The sequence below is a fragment of the Lagenorhynchus albirostris genome, chromosome 1 (assembly GCF_949774975.1).
Source record: "Lagenorhynchus albirostris chromosome 1, mLagAlb1.1, whole genome shotgun sequence".
Lineage (NCBI taxonomy): Eukaryota > Metazoa > Chordata > Mammalia > Artiodactyla > Delphinidae > Lagenorhynchus > Lagenorhynchus albirostris.
The window spans coordinates 45779858-45790987 of record NC_083095.1 but is presented as its reverse complement, the minus strand read 5'-3'; the positions used below and the strand labels follow the sequence as shown (position 1 = coordinate 45790987).

The 11130-nt window shown below is 42.0% G+C and overlaps 1 protein-coding gene across 1 annotated transcript; it reads left to right on the top strand.

The window, feature by feature from the left end:
* Positions 1–1165: 1165 nt before the first annotated feature.
* LOC132530076 (large ribosomal subunit protein uL23-like) lies at positions 1166–1576 on the top strand. The gene has a single exon (XM_060167190.1). The coding sequence runs from the start codon at positions 1166–1168 to the stop codon at positions 1574–1576; it is 411 nt and encodes a 136-aa protein (XP_060023173.1).
* The last annotated feature ends 9554 nt before the right edge of the window (positions 1577–11130 follow it).

The window sequence follows — 11130 nt, the reverse complement described above, 5'->3', positions numbered from 1 at the left end:
TTAGTTGTCTATTTTATACATAGTATCAATAGTGTATATGTGTCAATCCCAATCTCCCAATTCCTCCCACCACCCCCCCCACCAAGAGAGGTTTTTAACTGAAAGACCTAAGGTTTAGAACTTCGGGTGAGTCCTTTCACTGCTCAGTATTCCTACTTCCTCATCTCTAAGATGGGAAAGTTGAACTAGGTGTTGCTGTGGTTCCTTCTAGGTCTCACATGCTCTGTCCCAGTCTGTTATTATGGTTTTCCCAAAGAGTATGAAGGCTCTGATGGCCATCCATGAAGTGTTTAGTAAGGTGACTTGACTTCTCTCAGCAGCTCTGCTGATTACAGGAAAATGTACTGCGATTACAAAGCAGCATCATTAAATGACTAAAAAGGAAAATCATTAACTTCAGATGCCTTTATATTATTAGTTACTTTTCTGATTACCAAAGTAACAGAGGTGAATTATAGACATTTAAGAAAATTCAGACTGTGAGGAAAGAGTTAACACAGCAGGTCTGGTTGCCTACTCCCTACCTGTCTTCAAGGACCCATGATTAACCCTTGGCCAACCGCTGGGAATGTGGGCTTAGAGTGTTCTTTTTGTTAGTGATTGATGGGTTTCTTATACACACCTGGAGCAATGGACTGTGTCATACCTGCTTGTCAGGTTGCTTTGCACAAACATCAAAATCTACGATCTGCACCTGGTTTCATTATTAAGGTCCTGAGTTTCGGTTGTCATGGTTGGTTGCATAACAGGATATACCTATGTGACCAGCTCCCCATAAAACCTTTAGACTCTGAGACTCAAACAGCTTCTATGGGCAAAGACATTTCACACGTGTTCATAGTCAACAGTAAGAGAAAGAGTACTCCTGTGTGACCTCCGAGAAGGAAGGACATCGGAAGCCTGTTTTGAACCTCTCTGGATGCCATTAATGCATGTCTTTCTCCTGCTGCTTTTACTCTGTACCTTTGTTATCATAAATCCCAGTGAGTATATAACCTGCTATTGGGTCTCGTGGATCCTTCTGATGAATCACTGGAGGAAACACAAATATATCTATGTATATATTTAAAAATAACTATGTATATAGATATATTTAAAACCCAAATCCCTCCACCTAGATATAGCCATCTGGCTAACTTTAAAAACAGGTTTTGACTGCACGAAGATGGCACGTAAGGCGAAGAAGGAAGCCCCTGTCCCTCCCAAAGCTGAAGCCAGAGCAAAAGCTTTGAAGGCCAAGAAAGCAGTGTTGAAAGGCATCCACAGCCACGAAAAAAAGATCCGGACGCCACCTACCTTCCGATGGCCCAAAACACCGAGGCTCAGGAGGCAGCCCAAATATCCTCGGAAGGGCGCCCCTAGGAGAAACAAGCTTGACCACTACGCCATCGTCAAGTTCCCCCTGACCACTGAGTCAGCCATGAAGAAAATAGAAGACAGCAACACACTGGTGTTCATTGTGGACGTCGAGGCCAACAAGCACCAGATTAAACAGGCTGTGAAGGAGCTCTATGACATTGACGTGGCTAAGGTCAACACCCTGATCAGGCCTGATGGAGAGAAGGCATATGTTTAACTGGGTCCTGACTATGATGCTTTGGATACTGCCAACAAAATTGGGATCGTCTAAACTGAGGTCAGCTGGCTAATTCTAAATACCAAAGTTTTCCCTATAAAAAAAAAAAAACAACACAGGTTTTGACCTACTAAATCACCGTGTGAAAGTCCTTCTAAATTGTCAGAAGGCAAACAAAACTGCTAACTGATGATAAGCTGTATTGTGGCGTGAAGATTAAATTTTATGGAAGCCCCATATTAAGACTTAAAAGAATAATTTTGCTGTTTTAAATAATTACCAAGATTTATTGTACTTTGCTTTTGTGACATAATAATGGCTTAGTCCATTAAATTGGAATCCAACTTTTAAGCTTGATTGGGTTCTGATGGGAAGAAACAGGACACTCTATAAGAAATTGCTTTATAATATCCCCCAGGAACAGGTAGTGAAAAGCTGAGACTGCCTGTACATGAGAGTTTGGAGAGACAAGGGGGGGAGGTGAGCAAGATTAACTCCCCTGCCATGTACCCGTCACTCTTTAAATCCCCTTCTTTGACAACTTCCCTCAATAATCTTAATAATAATAACTAACATTTACTGAATACTTACTCTGAGCCAGACACTATTCTACGCACATGTTTTGTCTTAATCTTCATAATAGCCTATTCAGTAAATATTACTATTTTCTCTTTTATACAAATGAAGAAACCAAGGCTAAATATAATTGAGTAGCTAGTTCATGAAGCTAGTACGTGAAATGGGACTGGAACTTAAACCTGAACTCAGAAAGTCACCTGCTATATACTTCGTGTCTCTTTACATTCAATATATTCAAATGAGATGTCACTGATATAAAATGGAATTCGGACTAGGTTTTGCATCAGTCAGGGTTCTCCATGGAAACAGAACCAACAGGAGATATATATATACACACACACACACACACACATATATATAATATACACACACACATACATACAGTTGAAACGCTTGAACAATGCAGGTTTGAACTGCGTGGGTCCACTTTTACCTGATATTTTTCAATAGTAAATACTACAGTACTACACGGTCTGTGGTTGGTTGAATCCGTGGATGTGGAGGAACTATGGATACGAGGGCTGACTATATACTGGATTAAAGTGCACACTGTTGAAGGGTCAACTGTATACACACACACACACACACACACACACACACACAGTTTTATCTTAAGGAATTGGCTCACATGATTGTGAGGACTGACAAGTCTGGAATTTATAGAGCAGGCTGGCAACCTGGAAATTCAGGGAAGAGTTGATGTTGTAGTATTGAATTCAAAATCTGCAGGTTGGAAACACAGAGTTCCTATGTTGCGGCCTTGAAGGAGAAATTATTTGGGAAACCTCAGTTTTTGCTCTTAAGGATAAGGTCCAGCCACATTCGGAGAGTAAAAAAAGGACTGATTTAAATGTTAACCACACATAAAACTAGCCATCATAGTTGTGATCTTTCGTTTTTGAAGAGGAAAGGAAGGGTGGATCCCCAAATGTGATTTATCCAAGACTAACCCCAAGATGAGCCTGCTCCCAAGTGAACAACCAGACCCGTGTCGCAAGCCCCTCACCCTAGCCACAGCCGTGCAAGTGTGGCCTTGGCCAGAAGAGGGCACTGCCATCTACTTGTGTGACTATCTGCTTGGGAACCAATAGGGTGGAAGAGGTTTTGACACGACTTTCAATTAATTATTAATTTTGACAGCCCCTGAGTTAGCATAGTACAACCTTTGGGAGAATAAATGGCTGTGAACTTTTAGCGTCACTGTGAGACCAAAGCACCTCCCTGACATTACTCAAACCTGACATTCAATAATGCAAGAGGGTGTGGAATGCTCGTGTCATTTGGCTTTCCTGGTGCCTTAAAACTGGTCCAGCTGGGCAGAGTCAAACCAAACAGATTTTCCAGATCAGGACAACTCAGGGTGATGCAGAGGAAACAAAGAAGTTGGGCACTTGGGGACTGAGAGGAAAAACTGGGAGGACCCCTGGGGCTCCAGGCAGGTGAGGAATCTTCTGGTACCATACAGAGGAGGACAGGCTTGGGAGGTTACTCTATGTGTCTGGGTTTGAGAGAATAATATTACAGGCCCCTCTGGCAATACCACTCTGTCTAGCAGAGCAGTTAATCTAATCTCTGGATTCTTCATTGGAAACGGAAATTCACACCAGTATAGTTGTTCTTTAGTTCTCATTAATAATTAAAAGTCTCCCTCCCCTGCTTCCACGTTAATGACAGCTTCCATTCATGCAGCTTGAGACTTTGCAGAGGGCTTTCCCACCCACAGCAAGGAATAGAGCAGGTACTGATTATTTCCAGTTTACAGTTGAGGAAACACAGAGAGTGAGTGGTTTACTCTGGCTCCCCTGTAATCCAAGCCTGGGAGGTGACCAGAGGTCTGGGGCCTGATCTTAGCCCTGTGCTCTGTCCCCTATCAATACTACATTCCTGGGCTTCCCTGGTGGCGCAGTGGTTAAGAATCCGCCTGCCAATGCATGGCACACAGGTTCGAGCCCTGGTCTGGGAAGATCCCAAATGCCGTGGAGCAACTAAGCCCGTGCGCCACAACTACTGAGCCTGTGCTCTAGAGCCCGCGAGCCACAACTACTGAAGCCCATGTGCCACAACTACTGAAACCCACACACCTAGAGCCCCTGCTCCACAACAAGAGAAGCCACCGCAATGAGAAGCCCGTGTACTGCAGCAAAGAGTAGCCCCCGCTCGCCACAACTAGAGAAAGCCCACATGCAGCAATGAAGACCCAATGCAGCCAAAAGTAAATAAATTTATTAAAAAAAAAAAACCCACTACATTCCTAACTCTTGCCACTGCTGTTTCCAAGGTCTGTTAAAAGCTGAATGTAGGGCTTCCCTGGTGGCGCAGCGGTTGAGAGTCCACCTGCCGATGCAGGGGACACGGGTTCGTGCCCTGGTCTGGGAGGATCCCACATGCCATGGAGCGGCTGGGCCCGTGAGCCATGGCCGCTGAGCCTGTGCGTCCGGAGCCTGTGCTCCGCTCGCAACGGGAGAGGCCACAACAGTGAGAGGCCCGAGTACCGCAAAAAAAAAAGCTGAATGTATGCAAACCCTGTGACTCAGCAATTCCACCTGTAGGAATGTATACAGCAGAAGTGGGTGCCCACAGGCACCAAAAGGTATGTGCAAAACTGTTCATAGCAACATAATGTGCAATAGCCCCAAATGAAAACCAACCCCAAACCCCACCAACATAGAATGGATAAATGGACTGTGGTATACTTCTATCATGAATTCCATGTGGTAATGAGAATAATAAACAGAATCTATGCAAAATGTGAATAAATTTCACAAATATATATAAAGTTCAAAACAGTCAAAATTAATATAAAGTGTTGAAAGGTTAGTGGTTATACCTCAAAGGACTAGTAAATGGGAGGGGGGGATACAGGGGTCTACTGGGGTGCCAATAATGTTCTACTCCTTGACCTAGGTAGGAGTTATATGGGTGACATAGGTGTGTTCACTTTGCACAAATTCACTAAGCTGTATGTTTATAATTCATGCACTTTTCTGCATGTAAGTTACACTTCAATGAAAAGCTTTAAAATCCTGATTTGTCTAAATAAATTACTTTTGCATGAGCAACTTTAGTACTGCTCAAACGTAGCTCATCCCTGATTAAAGCAGACTTGCTTGTTGCTCTGCTCTGACAGTGACCACACCACCATTCCCCAGAGAGTTCCCAAAGGGTTGAGAGAGCAGGTCAACATCTGCCTTTGCAGTTGTGCGTGCAAGAATACATTTCAGGAGGCTGCCACATGGGAAGTTCAGCCCCTGCCTCCACTGCTACAAACATATGTTCATTCTGTGTGTCCAGAAAGTAAAAAAGAAGGAAACACGCAAGCAGGATAAGCCAAACACAGCAAACATCTCCCCCAAATGGCAAAGCTCCCCGGCCTGTCCCATTTTTAACAGCCAATGACACTAGCACTATCTTGCAGGAAAAACAAGAACTCTAACCCCAGCACCCTAAAGACGCAGATGGCACCTCTAGACAAGAGACCCAAAGCACAGGGCAGCAAACTGAAGCTGTTCAGACTTCCATGGTAGGGCCCGATGAAGTCATAAATGGAACCAGATTTCCTGTTTCCCAGAGTACAGCCTGCTTCTCATTAGCCCTTACTGCTTCTTACAGGGCCAGGGGGCTTGAAAATCTTAAAGCACAAAAGTACAACAACACGTTAGATCAAGGACTGGCTATCTCCATCCATGGGCCAAGGACGTTTAGTCTAGGGCCACACACACACACACACACACACACACACACACACCATACTCCGTGGCTCCCTCTGCTGCTTTGGAGAGCTTCTAACACCACTTCAGCTCCTTGTATCTCCTATGTCAGTTCCCAGGAGCAAAAGAGTGAGGATCTTGAAAACCACTTTGATAGGCAGCCACTTTCAGACTTTCTCCAACTGGATTGCATTTGGAAAAGCTGGCCTTCTTTTCTTCCCTCCCAACAGTCAGAGGGACTAGTTAGCCATACTTTTTGCACCTTTGCATGATGTGGTGGTGTTGTCAGGACTCTGGAAGCTGGGCCATAAAGTATTCTCGACCACAACAGCAGAAAAATAGGACGAGAGCAGAGGTCAGGACTGAGCCTGCTCGAGCTCCTCCAAAGCCTAAATGAGTACTGGCCGTAGCGGAGACACCCTAGGGTAGGCATAGCTGAAGCCCAACACCAGGAGTCAGGTAGATGGCACAACAACACACACACAAATGAGTTCACTGCAGCACTGTCGTCAAAGAGAAAAATGAGAAGCAAGTGAAGCATCCAACAACAAAATGTGTTACATTATATGATCTCATTATATACAATGGATTATCATGCAGCCATGAAAAAGAATCAGGCAGCTCTATACTAACTAACACAGAAAGTGGTCTACACTTTAAAGTTAAATGGTAAAGGCAAGTTGGCGATAACTACATATAGCATGATTCCATTTATATATTTTAAAAATCCTGTATGCATACACATACAATCTCACACACGCTAGCACTGTTAAATGATCTAGAAGGATACACACTTATCAGGTTACCTCTGGGGAAGGGAATGGAAGTAGGAGGTGAGGGGGAATCTTTCCAAATTTGCCATTTTTTGTTTCTATAGTATTTGTTTATGCTGTACCAGTAGCTCTATAGTAATTTAAAAAGCAATCTAAAAAACCAAGCCTATGGGAATCGGGTATGGAGGAGGCACATCTGATGGGGGTGGTCAGCACAGCCAGACAGGGAGACATGACCAAGTGTTGAGGTGCTGTGCCTTTTAATGTAACTATCATTAGTAAATTGTGTTATTCTGGAAGTATATTCCAGGCCAGATATTCTCTGGAGCTGCGTCAAAAATCAGTAGGAATGAGGAGTGTAGACTAGTGCAGGAACCGAATCAGCATCTAGCCTGTAGGAGGAGCAGACTCATTGGCACCAGAGATTGCAAAAGACTGGAAAAGGAACTGGAAATCAAATCTGGGATTGCCAAGGAAGAGCAGCACAACAAAATCTAAGTCCGGGCACTGAGGTGGCATGAGCCTTGGAGCGGGAGAGCCCAGAGTAGAGCACAAGATGAAGATGGGGGTTCAAAACCAGGGCAGCTAATTGATGTCTTCAGACTAAGCAAAATACTGGAACAGTGGTTGCCTCAGGTGGGTGGGGGGGACTGACTGGGAAGAAACACGATGGGACTTTCTGAGAAGATACAGAGATGAATGTCCCATATCTTGAAAGAAGTGTGGGTTATGTGGGTACAGCTATTTGTCAAAAGCCGTTGAACTGTATACTTAGGATTTGTGCATTTCAATGTATGTAAATTTTACCTAAAAAAACAGTAAACAAATCGAACCTTGGTTAGGTTTACTTTTAGTAGTGCTAGGAATTAGCAATTCTGAAACTACAAGCTGTATATTCTTGGGCACGAGGTAAGCGGGAGTCTGATTTCCAATTGTTGGGGAGAGAAATTACAGATACAGAAAAGGTGTTTTTTGCATTGGAATTGGAGTTATCCATATAACTATATATGACTAATATATCTCTATATATGCCTCCAATATATTTCTAATACATTATTAGAAATAATCTATTTATAGATAGAAAATAATCTATTTCTGTGTGTTTATGTAGGTAATATAATCTAATTCTGTCTGCTAAAAGGGACTAGAAGCAATGACACAGTGGGAATGAGCATATTTAACTCCCAGACCTTGGTTTCTAAATACCATTCCCCACTGAAGGAACCAGGGATCCTTGAGAAATGGCTTGTTCCAGGGTTGGGGGCAGGAAAAGTACAGGATGAGCCTGGAACATCTTGTTGAGCCAAAAAGTAAAGAAATACTCAAAGAATCATGTTGAAAGGACTCAGAAGCTAGCTGGATGGGGCTCCCGCTGGCCCGATCTGGGACAATCTTGCATCAAAATAAATAATATTTGTAATGGATTATACCCCACTAAACAAAAGAAGAATCCATATTGATATAAATAAATAAATGAACAAATAAATAAATGGAGGTAAAGGGAAACCTCTTCACTACAGTAGAACACCAAAATAACAGAGGTAGAAAACTGATAGGGAAAAGTTTGACAGAAAATTGGATAATTACTGGACTTCCCTCGTGGTGCAGTGGTTAAGAATCCGCCTGTCAATGCAGGGAACACAGGTTCAATCCCTGGTCTGGGAAGATCCCACATGCTGTGGAGCAACTAAGCCCATGCGCCACAACTACTGAAGCCCACGCGCCTAGAGCCCATGCTCCGCAACAAGAGAAGCCACCTCAATGAGAAGCCCGCGCACTGCAACGAAGAGTAGCCCCCGCTCACTGCAACTAGAGAAACCCCGTGTGCAGCAATGAAGACCCAACACAGCCAAAAAAATTAAAAAAAAAGAATGAGTCTCAAAAAAAAAAAAAGGACAATTACAGAGTTGCAAAGTATGCCCCCCAATTACTTATTGACTAGAAAGGAAAAAATAACAACTTCACAGTTATTATTAAGGCAGAAAGCACTTAATCAAGTAATCAAACCTAACAATGCTATATTGATATAAACCAATATCCAATACCATGTGCCTTGGATTGGGATACTTGGAGAAGGACACACCAACAATTCTGTGATATTCCTGCCAAAAATGCATAACCTGAATCTAATCATGGAAACATGAAACAAACTCACATTGAAAGACATTCTACAAAATAACTGGCCTGTACTCTTTTAAAATGTTAGGGTCAAGAAACATAAAGAAAAGCTGAAGGAATGTTCCAGAATAAAGGAAAATAAATAGATCTGACAACTAAATGTTGTGTGTGATCTTGGATTTGGTCCTGGACTTGGAGAGAAAAAAAAAAGTAAGGACATTTTGGGAACAATTGATGAAATAGATAGTAGTATTGGATTAATGCTTAATTCCCTGATTGTGTTAACTGAACTGTGGTAAGAGAATGTCTTCCTGGAAAATGCACACTGCAGTATTCAGCAGTAAAGGGGCACCACATCTCCAACTCACTTTTAAAAGGGAGGGAGGGAAGGAAGGGGTGGGAGGGGAAAGAGGGAGAGAGAGAGAGAGAGAGAGTGTGCACCCAAGTGCAAATAAGGCAAGAATGCAAATAAATGGATCAAAGATTGTAGGAGCTCCTTGTACTGTTCTTGTAATTTTTCTGTAAAATTGAAATTGTATCAAAACAAAAATTCCTCTTTAGCAAGTGGTGCTGGGAAACTTGGACAGCCACATGTAAATCAATGAAGTTAGAACACACACAGCATACACAAAAATAAACTCAAAGCGGCTTAAAGACTTAAATATAAGACAAGATGCCATAAAACACCTAGAAGAGAACATAGGCAAAACATTCCCTGACATAAATCATACCAATGTTTTCTTAGGTGAGTCTCCCAAGGCAATAGAAATAAAAGCAAAAAATAAACAAATGGGACCTCTTTAAGCTTATAAGCTTTTACACAGCAAAGGAAAGCATAAACAAAATGAAAAGACAACCTATGGAATGGGAGAAAATATTTGCAAATGATGCGACCAATAAGGGCCTAATTTCCAAAATATATAAACAGCTCATAAATTCAATAACAAAACAAAAAAAACAACCCAATCAAAGAATGAGCAGAAGACCTAAATAGGCATTTCTCCAAAGAAAACATACAGATGGCAAACAGGCACATGAAAAGATGCTCATCATCGCTAATTACTAGAGAAATGCAAATCAAAACTACAATGAGGTAGTGACTACCTCACACAGGTCAAACTGGCCATCATTAAAAAGTCTACAAATAATCAATGTTGGAGAGGGTGTAGAGAAAAGGGAACCTTCTTACACTGTTGGTGGGAATGTAAATTGGTGCAGCCACTATGGAGAACAGTATGGAGGTTCCTCAAAAAACTAAAAAATAGAGTTGCTAAATGATCCAGCAATCCCACTCCTGGGCATATAGACAGACAAAATATAATCTGAAAAGATGCATGTGCCACTGTGTTCATAGCAGCACTATGTACAATAGCCAAGACATGGCAACAAACTAAATGTCCACTGACAGATGAATGGATAAAGAAGATGTGAGATATATATATATATATAGATATAGATATATATAGATATATATATAGATATACAGTGGAATATTACTCAGCCATTAAAAAGAATGAAATAATGTCATTTGCAGCAACATGGATGGACCTAGAGATTATCATACTAAGCGAAGTAAGTCAGACAGAGAAAGACAAATACCATATGATATCACGTATATGTGGAATCTAAAATACAACACAAATGAACATATCTATAAAACAGAAACAGACTCACAGACACAGAGAACAGACTTGTGGTTGCCAAGGAGTGGGGGAGGGGAAGGGAAGGATTGGGAGTCTGGGATTAGCAGACGCAAACTGTTATATATAAGATGGATAAACAACAAGGTCCTACTGTATAGCACAGGGAACTAGATTCCATATCCTGTGATAAACCATAATGGAAAAGAATATATATATGTATAACTGAGTCACTCTGCTGTACAGAAGAAATTAACACAACATTGTAAATCAACACTATATTTCAATGAAATTTTAAAAATAAATTAAAAAAATAAAAAGATCCTCCCCAAAATGAAAGAAAGCAAACAAATCTACGGGTGTGGTCAGGAACCAGGCAACACTCTGGCACCAGCAGCCAAGAGGCCTGTGTTTCCTGCTGGGGCGGGAGCCAGTCCAAAGTATGGCCATTCCAGGGACTGCAGGAGGGGAGGGGTAGCCACCCTGTGGGGTAGGCTTAGTGGGCTGGAACTCGTGTTATGTAAATTTTGTCATCGACTAGACCACAAACTGGGGTGCAGCTCCTGGTAGAGCATGGAACTTATACCATCATGTCCTTATAGCAGAGAGGCCTTACAGCTGTTTTGTGTCAGATGACTCATAGATACGATGCAGCAAACAGAAAATCATTGGGAAATGTGTGGACTGTGGTCAGATTTCATCTCTTTTTATAAAACTGACTATTGTTTAAGTCTTCT

What these genes read in the sequence shown, in the direction of transcription:
- LOC132530076 (XM_060167190.1), top strand. Translation starts at nt 1,166, where the DNA reads ATGGCACGTAAGGCGAAGAAGGAAGCCCCTGTCCCTCCCAAAGCTGAA.